The sequence below is a fragment of the Plasmopara halstedii genome (assembly GCF_900000015.1).
Source record: "Plasmopara halstedii genome assembly, contig: Scaffold_650, whole genome shotgun sequence".
Taxonomy (NCBI): Eukaryota; Oomycota; class Peronosporomycetes; order Peronosporales; family Peronosporaceae; genus Plasmopara; species Plasmopara halstedii.
Window position 1 is genome coordinate 1,888,144 of NW_020187567.1, and position 15,646 is coordinate 1,903,789.

General features: G+C 45.6%; 4 protein-coding genes across 4 annotated transcripts; 2 read left to right on the plus strand and 2 right to left on the minus strand.

Annotated features, from left to right (window-relative positions):
• Positions 1–2,315: 2,315 nt before the first annotated feature.
• On the plus strand, positions 2,316–4,564 carry PHALS_13015 (uncharacterized protein; the record flags this gene model as incomplete). The annotated part of the gene is made up of 2 exons (XM_024728681.1): positions 2,316–4,480; positions 4,519–4,564. 2 exons carry the CDS (start codon positions 2,316–2,318, stop codon positions 4,562–4,564), a joined length of 2,211 nt encoding a protein of 736 aa, XP_024579134.1.
• A 475-nt stretch (positions 4,565–5,039) lies between these two features.
• Positions 5,040–7,171, minus strand: PHALS_13016 (hypothetical protein L917_01089; the record flags this gene model as incomplete). The annotated part of the gene is made up of 7 exons (XM_024728682.1): positions 5,040–5,831; positions 5,904–5,945; positions 6,009–6,504; positions 6,563–6,677; positions 6,735–6,753; positions 6,830–7,000; positions 7,055–7,171. The coding sequence occupies 7 exons, from the start codon at positions 7,169–7,171 to the stop codon at positions 5,040–5,042; spliced, it is 1,752 nt and encodes a 583-aa protein (XP_024579135.1).
• Positions 7,172–7,331: 160 nt separating this feature from the next.
• On the plus strand, positions 7,332–8,505 carry PHALS_13017 (Predicted membrane protein; the record flags this gene model as incomplete). The annotated part of the gene is made up of 7 exons (XM_024728683.1): positions 7,332–7,484; positions 7,558–7,631; positions 7,706–7,799; positions 7,877–8,108; positions 8,165–8,234; positions 8,311–8,400; positions 8,487–8,505. 7 exons carry the CDS (start codon positions 7,332–7,334, stop codon positions 8,503–8,505), a joined length of 732 nt encoding a protein of 243 aa, XP_024579136.1.
• A 138-nt stretch (positions 8,506–8,643) lies between these two features.
• PHALS_13018 (uncharacterized protein) lies at positions 8,644–9,312 on the minus strand (the record flags this gene model as incomplete). Its single annotated transcript, XM_024728684.1, has 1 exon — positions 8,644–9,312. The coding sequence occupies one exon, from the start codon at positions 9,310–9,312 to the stop codon at positions 8,644–8,646; it is 669 nt and encodes a 222-aa protein (XP_024579137.1).
• Between the last annotated feature and the right edge of the window lie 6,334 nt (positions 9,313–15,646).

Here is a 15,646-nt window from a genome sequence, read left to right on the forward strand (position 1 = left end):
TCATGAGGTCACAGTTATCAACCTTTAATGGATGGTCCGAAAGACGTTCGACACTTCTACTATTATTCTCGTCTGAAGACGCACTAAGACTGTATCTGTTTTTGCCAAACTCAAAACCTCTGTGTACTGTCGACTATTTTTGACAGCAGGCAGTCGAAGGCAACTGTACCCGCGCCTTCAGAAAGCCTGAGAAGTTGATATCAACAATTAATAACCCTGGCTATGAATCCCACCTCTTTTAGAGGAGACGCCCTTTTTTATGCTAAATGCCACTAACATTGACCTCATCGAAATACCGTCAAACCGATCGATTTCGGGTGGCCTGTTAGGACTCAATTTTTCCGAGGGGGGTCGTCGGGCATATACGACTCTCATCTGAATCGAAGGCGGCATATGAGGCACAGGTATTTAGTACTCATACCGGTGAAAAGTCTGCTAGTGTCACGTTCCCGCCCAACAGCTCATACATATATCAATTTCCTTATTGTGGACGTCCCCTGCTTCTGAAGCATTTATAGATTTCTCGGGCCTCGCGGTGTGGAAACTGTACCCGCAATTAAAGGATATCCACCTCTTTCACGATATAAGTAGTGTGGACGCAGAAAGTCTCCGTCGCACCTGTTCGTAGATTCTCTACGAAGACAGCTGCTGCTAATGCCTTCAAAACGAGGTTCTGTCACCATTGATACGATGAAAGCTCGCTACTTCTGAACATAATCCACTAATTATCGCCTCCTTGACGTTGAAGGGGTATTTTTGTTGCACACGGTACGCATAGTTAGAAAGTGCGAACACCTCCAACATATGTCGATTTAATACTTCCCATGACACGAACGCCTTATCTATACATTATTGCCTATTTTCGCGCACGGCTTTCTAGCTCGGGGGCCGCTTGAGCAACTCGCTGTATCTCTGTCTCGAGCATGGCCACTTTTGGGTATCTCAGCTTTTCTCTTTCAGAGATAGAGATTTTTGTATCCTTGCTTTCAAACGACTCAATATTATCGGCCTTATGATGGTGTCTCACTATCGCATTATCATAGCTGGTAAACGCCTTCAGGCTAAAGATTACCACCTTCGGACCTTAAGGCGTCAATTGCCTTATGATGAAGAAATAACGATGGACATGATCTTATCAATCGATGCTCGCCACATATTAAAAAGTAGGTCTATTCAGATTACTACAAACTTATCTATTGTTAAATGCTCGATAAAAAATAATCAATACTACACGACGTGACGCTGAAAGTCCACGCTTCCCTTGGAACTCACCGTAGTGAAACTTAATCACTCTCATTAGTATCAGGACTCTATTTTTGTACAATTTTACAAATGTGTAATGTGCACATACACAATGATACGGTACGTAACTCAATTACTCTTGTTCCCGCGATGTCATGCACTCCCATGAACCGAAGAGAAAGAACAAAATGCTTTCATACCGCTCTTGTCTCTTTGTCCTTCAGTACCAGATGTATCATTTGGGTGACCATGCGACGATCGGCACATGCTGAGGATCATTTACGCGCTCTCAATAAGCTTCTGTTTGATGGTCGTTCGATCACCTCGTCCCATTGATTTTATGACTACAAATGACGTGAATTATTTTTAATGTTTGATATATTTCGATGAACGAAGTGTGCTCATATAGAGTTTTGTCCCACTTGAGATGTTGTCGTACTCAAGATCTAGAAGTCAGTTACGTACCCCATTATAATAGCATATAGCGGTACGTGCGGTATTTGACAGAATTTACCAATCAATTGTAGGGGTTGTTGCAATCGTCATGCAATTGACACTTTCATGCAGTAGATATCTCCAGAACGGGTCTGACTCATGTATGCATTTTATGCATCTTGACCTATGCTGATTAAATAAGACAACTTTAAAGTGTATGACACACCATATTTTCGTGTGAGTTGTCATGGTAGGTAACCCATGACAAAAACTATCCTCTCAGTAGTGAACTATTTCGACAGCTTTTTCTGTTTTATTACGAGCTTTCGGAAGCTAGGAATGACATGTCGGGGTCATCTTGCAGATCGTCGCCAGCTCTGTCCCAACTTTATGTTAAAAACACAGTCTCAACCAGCAGCTATCACCCGATAAAAATCATAGAAGGTGCGCTCAGAACACAACTTTCGCTATTCTAGATGGCCCCGTCGAGAGTGGACACAACCAGCTCACGTCTATCACGTCCTCCCTTGCAACCAAAGCCAAACCCTGTGTCTTTTGTCTGGAAGCAAGGGATTGGCCAATATTGCGACGCACCCTTAAGAAATAAAATGCGGATTACTACTATCAACAACAGCAACATGAAGCATCGGGTTCTGAAGTCACCTCGGCGTAAGCTAAACGCATTCCGTGCTACACAATTGGTACTTTGGCGACGAAGATACTTTGAAGGTATTTTACGCTGGGAAATGGCACTTCGCCTGATGTTCGTGAGTTTTCCCAAGGAGGCTCTCAAGCGCATCGAGAGCTCGCGCACTATCGTCTCGTTCTTTTTCGTGTATGTGATGCTGCAAGCATTGGCAATTTTTTGGGGTTTTCTGTTTAATGTTGGAGCAGTGCTGGGCGAAAACATGAGCAAAATCATAACGATGCCATTTACGCAAGCAGTATGCGTGCTGATGGTGTACGTGTCAGTCATGGGTATTGTATTGTCTTTCGGTCGAGCAATGTGGATTCTCACATGGCAGTCACTGCAGAACTTTCCGCTTATCCGTCGTATTATTGCATGTGAATGTAGTCCACAAGCTGTTATCCTTACAGTTGCCATGCCTATGCTGATTATCTTACCTAGCCTGATTGTGGTACCTTCGCACTGCAATAGCCCAGATCTCCAGAAGTCTCCAACGTTGATTCAAGTCATGTGCGAAGAGTCATATCTAAAATTATTAACGGACAAGCATCCTGTATTTCAGCGCGCATTGCGTATATCAACTGCAATTGCAATTTGCCAGTTTATTCAGCTTTGTCTGGAAATTCTACCGCGATGGCGCTCGGCACTTGCTGGCCTGAGTACATTAAAAACTTTTGTTTCGGGTGGTTGCTTGCTAGCAATGAATTTTCTGGGTGGTTTGTGGGCTATTGAATGGAGTGCACGCCACTTTGGTCTAAAAGTTACACCGCTGAGCAACCTGACGAATTACCAGTGGGAAATTTTTGGTATGGCTTTGCTTGTGGGATGGATCCTTTGGTTTCTGGCTGTTACCTGCTTTTCGATCCCCAACGTGACTGAGTGTAACTCAAACAAAAAAGCACTTTCTAATTTTTTTGAGCGTCTAAAATTTACCTTCGCTGTTGGTCAGGGCATTGTATTTTTTCGAGCGTGCTTGCACCCGCACATGGGTTTTGTTCACGCACAACTAGAACTTACAATTATCAACTTGCTATTGCCATCCATTTACGTAATATCGCTAGTTTGTCTTCGAATGGTAAGCTTACTGAGCGTGCGTGCAGTGTTAATCGCCGCACCTCTTGCCCTGTGCATCTCAGGCTTTATAGTTGTAGGCTCGAAGATGACAGAGAAGCCTCATGTCTTCGTTGTTGTGACCATGTTCTTGTTCGATCGCTTCTTGCGTTCGGAAGCTGCTTCATCGATGAGCGAAATGGGCCAATCCCTCCAGCAAATGCTTCAGGAAACGACGTCTGATGAGACATCTCTTCTGGGTCATCGTACGGCCAAAAAGTTTGTGTACCTGGCGCTTGCTATCCTGCTGCTCTTCGTGGGTGCTATATCGGGGTTCAGTGTTCTTTCAGCACTTCAAAAAAGCGCAAAATGGTTTCCTGACGCTACGTCGGTAGTTTTCGAAAATGAATCGATCCACATTCATCATACGGGAGTAGTAAAATTGCAACTTGGGCTTGCCACAGAGGCCGCGTATGCAATCACGGTGGATGATCCACTCTACGCGAGCTGTTCAAATCGCTGGAACGGCCTCAGTCTGATCGATTTAGCTTTCTTTGCCGAAGCTGCCTATTTTAATCCATTGTCTAATGACACAGCCGAATTTATCTCAACAATCTTTGACAATAAATTGGGCGACATCCACGTTTACTTACCTGCACTGAATACCAAAACCGGGTCAAAGCTCGACTTTTTCGAAGCGTACATACCGAATCTAAATACAAGCGTCATCTCAGTGCGTGGCACCGATATTTGGAGATTCACAGACTTTGTAGAGGACGTAAAAATGTTCTTTGAACCTGTGGTATTCTCGGTGTTGTCCTCGGTCTTCCCAACCATTCGCATTTGGCCTGACGTAACGTTTTCCACTTTGATTGAGTTATACAGCGAGATGATTGGACTACTAGGTTTGCAACACGAGTCATGGTATTATCACGAGCTATTAGAATATGTCACAGCTCGGAGAGACCGTAAGGTAGTGCTCACGGGTCACTCAATGGGTGGTGGTATCGCGCGTCTGGTCGGTTCTATCGTCGGAGCAACCTCAGTGACTTTCTCACCACCTGGGTTCGTACAAAGTTATAGTAAATTAATTCACCACATAGGTGGGATGTCGATGAAGGTTCACCGAGCAAGCCTGCATCATCGTAATTTTGCCGTGGTGCCCGAGTATGATCCGATCACCATGATTGATGCCCAAGCTGGAATGATTCAAAAAATTTCTTGTGATACTCCACATCTTTCGATGCAGTTGTCGTGTCACATGCTAGAAGGAACCATATGCAACTTGATCGAACACTGTGGCTCCGCTAGGCGTCGGATTTCCTCGTGTCTTTTCAGACATAACATTGCTGGAGCCACCGAAGACATGTTATTACGAGCGCTCGCTATCATTTCGAGGCCAGATATCTACGTTTCAATCGCTGTTATGATATTGACAGTCCTCTCCATGTTTCTTCGTAGACGTCGTCGTAAAATTCGAACACCACAGTCTTCTCCATTTTATTTTCGGCGAAGTAAGAACAACCTTTCCGGTCCTTTCTCTCACAGCTTAAGGGAAGGAGATATGCTGCCACCTCATCCATCACGTCATGTCCGGCGCAATTCTATAACTTGAAAATTAAGATTACACAGAAGACATGTTGCCTACATAAAATTTTTGATGACACTGTTTTTGCGTTTGTCGTTTCGTAAACCTCTGCTTTGCCTTGTTGTAACGTATAACTGGAAAGTCTTGAACATTCGTAATGTGACGAGCTGTTTTTCCATCTGCACTGATAAGATCATTTGCAAATAAGCGTAGACACTTATTGCCGCATTGAAGTTGACCCCTTTGGCCCGCTTTCTGTCTCAAAAATCGTTCCGCATCACCAATCTCCATTTCAGCGCAGATTTTCGCAAGATGACCAGGATAAACTACGAGTCTATCACTGTCATTTTGGACCAAAGAGCGTCCTTGATTCTGATCAGGAGTAGTAAATATGTTCTCCCCATGCGGATGCTTATTTGCTTTTTTCTTCGTGTGCAGTGTTGAGCGTTGAGTCGCCTTCACGATGTTTTTGTGCTTCAGTCTATTCGGTGCTGAAAAATCCAAGGCAGGCAAGTTGGTACAGGAACGTTCAAGCGGTATAACACTTGTACCTCCCGAAACTGGACCAGCGATTAAGGGCAAAATATTGCACCCCGATCGGAGAGCGTTTGGATGTTGCTGGAGTCCTCGCACCGTAAATGAAGAGTTCAAATCTGGCGTTATCAATGATTGAAGTTTGGACTGGGTAAGCTGCGAGGTTTTACTTTTTTTGTGTTCTTGCTGTAAATACAGCAAACCAGGCAGCAGAGCAAGATTACATCGAGGAAATGGACAGCTGTACACTTGGGATAAAATGGACCATGCAAGACAGCTTTCATGGAACACATGCTACGAGTATCGTGAAAATATTGTAAGACAATGTCAACATATTGTTACATACATAAAACGAAATCGACGCACCCCACACGATACCAAATGCAAGGCAGCTTTCAACCGAAGACTCTGAGCACATAATGAACACGTTGCTCCAAACTCACCAAACGTACTAGCATTATCGGCACTAACTTTTGTTCCCGAAATAACTTTCATGAGAAAATCTTGCAAGAGGCTATCATGTCCACTATCAAGTTGCAGTAGCACATCGTAATCGTTAGTTGAGAGTTCGCGAGTCTCTAGATCCCGTATTACATCTTGACTGATAGCGGCTAGTGGCTGGGTGTCACGTAATGCTGGGACCCACGGGTCAGATACGTTTTGCTTCATCACAAAGGCATGGTTCCGGTGGACCCTTGACTTAAAGCACCGCACGCACAAATCTACATTCTTACACTGTACACAGCGATATCGCTCGCATCGAAGTGGTTTCGTCTTGCATTTTCTGCACGAGGTTCCCCTGTGAACATTTGGAGCTTTATTTGCGGCCTTTATCTCGTTTTGCAAAACTGTGAGAGCTTCGTCGCCCCAATCGTGACGACACAACGGACAAATGATGTGTTCTTTTGACTGACGTCGACTCTCTCCGAAGACCTTCATGCATTCAATGTGGAAATTATTGCCACAACTACACATATAACCTCATGTAAACAGTATGATATCGCATCACAGAACCATGCACGCACCCTCTGCGGCAGAAAGTAAGCAGTTGGTAGTCGTTCATGCCTTCCTGGCAAATAGCACACACTTCTCCCTCTACTACTATTTGCCGATCTACTTCCTCATCCCCCAAACTAATAGCTGTAAATTTTTCGTTGAGCCTCTTCATATGTGACGTTGACATTTGCCCAAACCCACCTTCAAGCAGCATTTCAATCTAAGTATTAACAATATTGCGCAGGTCATGAGAAACGTTAGATCACCTATAACGTTAAGTCAAGCATCACGTCGACCTCTGAATCAAGAAGAGACTTCTGCCATACGATTGGTGTCGTTGGCGGAACTCGAAGCACTTTGAGCATAACGAACATGATATGGATACAAATGTCTGGTTCGCCGCAGCTACAGGTCTGCATCGATCCAATCAAGACTTTGTATTTCTTGTCGCAGTTCTGCTCTTGGATCTAAATTGGCCAATTCGTTAGCTTAAACCTTAAAAGTAATATTCTCAGTCGTACCACATAAGACGTAGGACCTATTGTCCGTACCAGATACATCGTAGTGCTACGCATCTGTTCGATACGTGTCAATACCTCCTCCGGCACTTTAACACGATAAGGAACCAGTCGGTTCATCACTGCAAATTTAAAATGCTTAAAAGCGGAGTATGAAGAATGTAGGTCACTTCAACGTCTATTTTGCGGGTCGAGCTGAGCTACTGAGATTAATTTCTGCCAATTAACGTCATTTCTGCCAATTGATTTATTACGCGCAAACTAAACGTCCCTCACTGCCATGAACGACCCACTGGAATGGTATTACGAGATACCGATTGTATCGCGGCTGTACTTGACAGGGTCCTTTCTTACGACGACGGCCTGTGCGCTGGATCTAGTGTCACCTTTTTCACTATATTTCAACTTTAACCTGATTTTCTTTAAAGGACAAGTACGTGCTACAATTATAATGGCCATTTACTTTGATGCTAAGCCTGATTGTAATTGTTGCTTCAATGTAATAGGTATGGCGACTAGTGACAAATTTTCTGTTTTTTGGGCTATTTAGCCTTGACTTCCTATTCCACATGTACTTTGTGTACGTGAACTTAAAGTTGCTTGGGCTAGACAATGGTCGGTTGACTTATAGCGCAATGTTTTTTCTCGTGACAGTGTTCGTTACTGTCGACTTCTAGAGGAAGGATCATTCCGGGGTCGGACAGCGGATTTTATCTACATGTTGCTGCTGGGCGCCGCATTTATGATTGTACGTCAATGCAGAATCGATAACGTTTATTTTTGTGGCGTCAATGTGACTACTTGTAATATGCTCGGTGCTTGCAGTTAGTGGCACCTTTTGTGAACATTCACTTTCTGGGATCGTCATTGACGTTTATGATGGTGTACCTCTGGGGTCGACGTAACGAGCACGTGCGGATGAGCTTCCTCGGTCTGTTCCCATTCACGGCACCCTACCTACCTTGGGTGCTGTTTTCCTTTTCTATTCTGTTAGGAAACAGCGCCACAACGGATCTGATCGGCATTATTGTTGGGCATATCTATTATTTTTTGGAAGGTGCGTGAAAGTTGGTAATGCATTCGCATTTAGATGTCCTAATTAAACATTTTTAGATGTCTATCCTACTATCGCAAGCATACGAGGCTGGAAAACTCGACGACCTCTTGCTACCCCACGTTTTATGTAAGCTTGTTCTATATAAATTGTAGCGATAACATGGGATGCAGATATTTACGACTCTTTTTACTTTATTGGACAGCCGCTACTTAATTGATCCACGTCCTGTAGCAGTTAACAACGAACCGATTTTAAATGATTTCGGTGGCGCCGAACATCACTTACACGCCGAGTAAGCAGGATTTTGCATAATACAGCTATTTTAATGCTGGATGGTTCGAAATATCAAAAAACACCTTTTTGTCTCATTAATATTAGTGTTAGATTGCAATCGTGAGCTGTGACAACAATACATTTGTACGGTCAAGGCGACCACAAGAGAGAACAGAAAAGCGCTGTTTCAGTCAATGATACGGCATCGATATACTGCTCTATGCAGTGAATGAGAATAAAGATTGGTTGACTGCTTTTCCTTTCACCAAGCCTCGCCAACCGCCATCAATGGAATCAGCGAAATCGTAGCTTCAGGCACCTGCAGCATCATGAGCAATGAATGCCGTTCATTTTCTTCCAAATCATCTTCGGAAATGCCCTCACGCGGAGTAAAAGCGACATTTGCATCGGGTGATTCTACAGAAGAAGAATTTGCACCATGATTATTGGTAACAGCACGTCTCAGCAACGTCGGAACCCCTTTAACAAAACGCGAAGCTGTATTAATAGCAGATGCCGAATGCCGAGGTGTGGTTGGCTCTTTTCCACTGTCATTATTCCGTTGAGATTTCGGCGAGTTATGAATACCGTTTAAAGCCATCGTTTTTAAATGGCTTTTGTCCATAAAGCTGGTTCTAATGTGCATTATCGATGAGAGGCCGAACTTGCCGCCGTGGTTCGATGTCGCCTTGGTTTCCTCCTCAACTGATGAAGCGGTGCTAGATCTTGAGAGCGATGGCGCGCAGTCTGTCGAAGCCGTAGCGGTGGTTCCACTTGTCGCACTTGTGCGCTTTAAAGCTGTGGGAAGCTTAGTGACTGTAGAAAGATTGCTTTTGAGTTTTGAAGCTGCAGATGCCGCGGCTGCCGAGGACACTGTGGCTGAGCGCCGCAGTAGCGGCGTGGCGAACCCATGTTGCTTAATTTTAGCCATTTAACTCACTCAGTTCAGTCGAATTCCTTTTGGCGTAATAGGCTCTGAATGGAAAACTGCTTATGCGCTTACTGGATACTGCTGGAGGCTGCAATTGCTACCTCCTGTACAGCGAAAGGGGGCACTCTTCTCGTTCAAAGTGTGTTCAGCTCGATGTGTGTGCTTATGGCGCTGTTGTGATGTCGAGGCGACGCTGCTCGTCTCTGTACGTGCCCTTCCTACTTATCTTCTTGGTTTTTCGTGTGCGTCTCAAGCCACAAATCGCACAGTAAAAGCAAAACTCTGAATAGGTCTATTGCTATGAGGAGCTATTGTCGAAACCAACTTTAGTAATGTACTGTACGATAGAGGCAGCGGCAGGCGCGCCTTTTCGGTTTTTCCCAGCTGTTACGTTTATACGCATGGATGAAAAGCTTTCGATTTCATGTATTGTCAGTCTTAGTGGTAGCTACATTTTTACGTTAGATTCGTTACACAAAACCAATTGACACAATAACGACAATAATATAACCTGAAGCTTATACATCGCATTTCCCAGAATGGTCTATATAAATCACCAAGAAAGCTATCCGTTGGCAAGGATTGATTGCACGGCGTTGTCCTACTTACCGAAACGATCTGCGTAACCAAAATTTGCTGTTCTTAAATTAGTCACTTACGAAATGCTTATAGCAAATCCAGTCTGCTCATCAACATATGCCAAATTTATCACCTGATCATCGTTTAAGTTTGTAAGTGTTGCACTTGTAAGAGGTTACAACAGAATATATTTAAGCAACCATATCGAAGTGCTTGCTCACCGCCTGGTGATTACAAATACAAAGTAGCTGCTAGCTGTCATATGAATTTTGGCCTCGCTTTCGAGCTAGCTGTCGACCGACGGTAATGCTGTATGGCATGAACTGTGCGTAACGGCTGTTGTTATCGTAATGCATTCAATTTTTTTATGCTTAACACCCAGAAGGATATTCTTTCTAGCACTCCTAGCCCGCACCTTCGATCTTCACCATGGTTATATTCATTTCAAGTCGAAATTTCTTCGTCCAAGAGTTTCTTAGTCAACAAGTCGGTCTGCATGTCAGTCGTTTTGACGCCACTTGAAGCGCTTAGATATGATGGCAAAAAGACTTTAACCGCACGTTAACGTACTTTGTACTCACCACCCTTCATTTCGACTCGACTTGCTTGATCGCTGCTAAATTGTCCGTTCACAACATCAGCAGCCTTTTGTTTTTTTATTATTGAAATCCTATGCTCCTTCTTTCTCACATTGAGAACGCTTTGATCTAATGGATCCACGTTGATAGGTTTGTAGGCTCTTTGCCAAAATAAAAATCATCCTATTTCATACTGTTTTGCCTAAAATTTGAAGTGTCTTTTTTTGAAACACCGTATTATGGTGTACAACACATTCCACCAATGTTGCTTTTGTTCTTAGAAGTCGCACACAATCGGTGCACGGAAACTACTCGTGTTTTTATACCGAGCTGTACCGAATATTTTTATAAGACGGTGCTTTGTGGTAAAAACTGTTACAGTATGAAGTGAAAATTTTAAACGAGTGGTTTACAAAGCCATGACCAGGTCAATCATTTTGACAAGTCACGCCATAAAGTAATAGTCACGAATTTACCTTCGCCGGCTGGTTGTGCAGCCAGAGGGTGGTCACTTGTGGAAGGCTGGGCCGGTACCCCGTATATACGACCTTGTGAGCCTGGGCATGAAGGAACCACCTCATCCATTGTGATGGGGTGACACGTGTCTTTGTAAGAAAGGGCACGTTGCACAAGATTGTGCGACCGTACATAGGTGTGTATTACACAGTAAGTGTAATCACACAGTGGTGTGGCTACACTGAAACAAGAAGCCACCACATGGCGTAGTAATGCATATTACTAAATTAATTGGGATTTGCAATATTAATTACATGTAGCGCACAAGTCAGATGCAACGTTACACGAACCCTAATAACAGGGGTGTGTGTGTAACACGAAATGTGCATGATGTGACCACACACCCAAACAAAGATACGATACGGGGCTATAAAGCCAGTAGTTATACATGTATTTAGATTTTACTATATATATTTAGGAGAATCTAAACTTTAAAAATTAGGATATAATTTAAATAAAAATCAGTTTGGAATTTAAACCGAAGAGTGGGTTGGCCTTGCGAAGGCAAAAATCACTCTTGGAGTAAGCGTATGCGATCCGCTAACTCATACTTGTGGTTCTTGTAAAGAACGAAAGGTCGGTGACCTAAAGTACGCTTCCTCAAGCGTTTTGCTACGGCAGCCCCGCTGCACAACATATGTTGAGCTGCTGAAAATTTGGAAAGCAGAGCCGCTTTCAGCTTAGAAATCTCTTTATCGAAACGTTTCGTAGCATGTCTGAGCAGCTATCCCATATTCTTGGGCTGGATGTTTCACAGCACTGACTATATTGTCATACAGCTTATGGTGATACTTGATGAGGCTCATCTCACATTCAAAATACTAAACAACCCGTTTTGAGTCGCCGTTTCGAAAAAATAGACATGCTGCTCACAAAGCGTTCTGTACCGACTGTCCAACTTGCAGCGGGGCTGCCGTAGCTCTTTGTTTAGAGAAAGCTTACTAAGGTCACCGACCTTACGTTCTATAGGCAGAACCAAAGCGAGTGGAGCGGATCGCAATCCGTTACCTCCAAGCGTACCCAAAACCTTAACCAAAGGCAAATTATACTCTCCGTTCAAAATTGAAACTGTTTTATTTGCGGCAGAGCCGTCTATATCTCAAACCTTAGGTTCTTCCTAAATAGTAAACCTAATCAAAATACATAACTACTGGTAGTCCCGCCACGTATTCTTGTTACGGTGTAGCCGCACCATTGTGTGATTACACCGACTTGTGGAATGAATATCTTTGTACGGTCACACCATCTTGTGTGACCCACCCTTTCGTACAAGGATTTGTTTAGCCCCGTTACACTCTGGGCACGTGAAACCCCGTTACACGCTCCTCCATTAAAATTGAAATACCCACAATTCACATTTCGAGGCTCGCGTGTCTGAGATACCGTGAGTTTCTAAGATCATCTATGAAAATTCTCCGCTCAATGAGCCCTGTGTCTATGACACGAAAAACACGCAGCCTTGCTAGTTCCGAGATCGCCCGCGAACAGAGCCCTTCTTCGTCTTCTACACGCGTGCATCTCCAGACAGTATGTCCGAGGCTTCACGGGAAGTACACCCAAAATCCTCGGCAACCGGGCACCACGCACCGCGCCCGCCACGGACAACGGATTCGAAGATTCGGGGGAAGTCAACTAGGAGTCAGAGACTCCCTTGCCAGTATGAGAAGACAAAGAGGGCGAGGTGCCCTAACGGCGCGACGTCAGCCCTGCTCAAACCTTGCGGACACCGAGTCCGTTTCCCGACCTATCGCCTTCCAGATTAAGTGGTATTATTACCAATCGACTCGACAAAGCACAGGAAAAGCAGTCGGAGGCTGTCCACAGGGCAGCTCTCATGTGCTCATATCCACGGTCGGTCCTAGGCCTCGTGTGGAATACGGCTTTCACTCGTCGGTTTCCGCTACCGAAGCGAAAGACGCGACATTTCTAACGCAAGGCGTCAACGTAGTCGGGCTCCTGGCCATTACACAAGCTGAGCGTGATCTGTGAAAAGCTTCCCGAGTTTGCCTCTTGGTACCTAAAGAAATCCCATTGAATACGTACCGCGTTCGACTTCGAGCTCAAAGAGAAGGCGCTCCTGTACTCGCAATACGGACTATTCCTGTGGTGCTCGCCCCCGGTGAAACCGCTGCAGAAGATGAGGAGATCTCTGAGCGATAGATGCAGCGGCACCGGAAAATTTCATCGGTGTCTCGCTTACAGTGAAATCACAAGGAAGTGGATGTGCGCGTAATACGCCATCTAAGATTTGAGTTTGCCAAACTCAAGGTGCAACGCGGACTTCCTGCGTATTATCGCCCTGCGACACATGGAATATAATGCATCACACTCACGCGAGCTCTGTCGTTTCTCACACGGGAGAATCTACGACCACAGCAGCTCAGGGCCATAGCTCGACCTCAGCTCATGGCCCTTCGGCTTCCCGGGTTACCGCCGAGAATGACGGGGTACGACGACGCAGAGCCTCATGATGCTTCTGATCATAGGTGTCCATGACGTCTTGGCAGTCTTGCCAAAGTGGCCCCTCAAACCCCCACGAATTTCGGAGTTCGGGTATACCCGCCACTTCACAAGATATTGGGATCGAACTTGTCGACGAAGTCGACCCCCAAGGCGTTTCACGTGGTAGTAGATGCTACCATTTTCATCAAGAAAAATGGCATCGGACGATGACGACTTGGTCGATCGCCGTCCGGTGATTCGCGATGCTCTTCGAGCTACGAAGAGAAAAGCCCGTCGTCATTGGCACTCCGCCGAGCATCTTGCCGAGACCGCATACCGTGAGCGGAAGACCTCGAGGGCTAGGGGAACTTTGTGCGTCGACCGCCTCACGTTGAGAATTTTTGCGCTCTGTCAGAGCGGCTCCTAGCCGTCGAGCGAACGAATACGTCACTTCGTGCGACGGTGGAGCACCTGCCACCGTTGATAACGGAAGATGTGCACTCCGTGCTCAGAACCAGTTGCTGGTTCAGCTTCTGGGTGGCCGAGCGCCTTTGCGAGCCGCCACAGCACCAACGCTTCAGCAAAGCTCTGTCCACGGCTTATCGGACCTTTTAAGGTCGTTGTTTGGCCAAGACCTTATAAGGTCCGAAAAGCCGTGGACAGAGCTTTGTCTTAAAGACAGCAGAGACTGCTTGTGTAGGAAGATTTTTCGCATTTAGTAAAACCAGGTCTCCGACCTCAAAGTTTTCAACATTCCTTCTGCTTCACCGTCGTCATATTCTTTCTGCAAGTCTTAGTTTTCAGCCATCTTATCGCGAGCGTACTCAGTCTGGTAGACAAAACGTCATCGACTTCCTTACGGATAGAAGGGCTGGCATCAGCAGGCAGTTCAACTATTCCTGTCCCACCAAGCCCTGAGCTATGGGATGGCGGCGTCAGCCCGTTCACGCTGAACGGCGTGTAGCCGGTAGATGAATGCACTGCATTGTTCAAAGAACCTCTACGAGTGGCAGCATGGCGCCCCAGCACTTAGGCATATCAGCGCAGATGCTGCGAAAAACGTCTTCAACGACACATTCACGCGCCCAGTTTGACCTTCGGCCTGCGGATGATCCGCTGCTGACATAGTCAACCTGGTATCCAGCACCCTGAAGATTGTGACCAAAACTTCTTAGTGAAACGTGCGGTCTCTGTCAACCATGTTATCAAAAGACACGATCCACTAACAGCGTTGCTGTACCCACACCGTCAATGGGTCCGGCACTGCCGCAAGATGAGCCATCTTGCTCAAACGGTCCACAAAGACCACCACACCCGTGTTGCCCGCCGAGGCCTTCGGCAGGTCAAACGCAAAGTCCATACTTATGGACTGCCAACACCCGGAGGGCTTCGGTAAACTAGCCAGCGGCGCGCCGCATTCGGAGAAAGTTTCACCCTTTGACACGTCTCACACGTGCCCACATATGTGCTCTTCAATTTGTACAGCTCGGGCCGCCAGTAGTGGCAACTGACGGAGCTGTTCGTCATCTCACGACTGAGATGACAACTGAGTGGGTTGTCTTGGGCCTCATAGAGGATACGGTACTCCAAAGCCTCATCGTGAGGAACCACAATTCGTGGCGTATCCGTCAAATCGATGCTATAATACAGCAACCCTTATTCAACGAATATCGGTGTAACCGTGCGCGCAGTCACGACGACAACCTCATCTAACAGTAACCGCCAACAATTAACTCAGCAGTCTCTTCTCCGAGTTTCAAAACTCCATGCTCCCGAGAGCCTGTAGCAATGCTACACACACATACCATCACCCGCGCATGCGGCGCGGATCAAATTCGTCACTGACAACGTAATCGTCGTGACAAGAGCAACCTCATAATCCGAGCTGCGTGGCAACGCATCAGCCAAAGCATTCTGCTTTCCTGGCTTATTCTTCACCTCGAAGTTATATTTTGCGAAGAAAGAAAGACACCTGGCGATGCTCTCCAAATGGTGAGGCGACTGAGTCGCAAAGCGTAAGAAAGCATGATCTATAAAGATCACAAACCACTTTGAGCCAAGAAGGTGCACCCTGAACTTAGCAAGTTCATACTTCATCGCAAGTAATTTCTTGTCGTGGACTGGGGAATTCTCTGCAGCCTTGAGCTGGCGAAAGTCGAATGCGATCACCCGATCTCGCCCCTCGGCATCTGCTTGCAGCAGTGCACAGCCGATGGCAA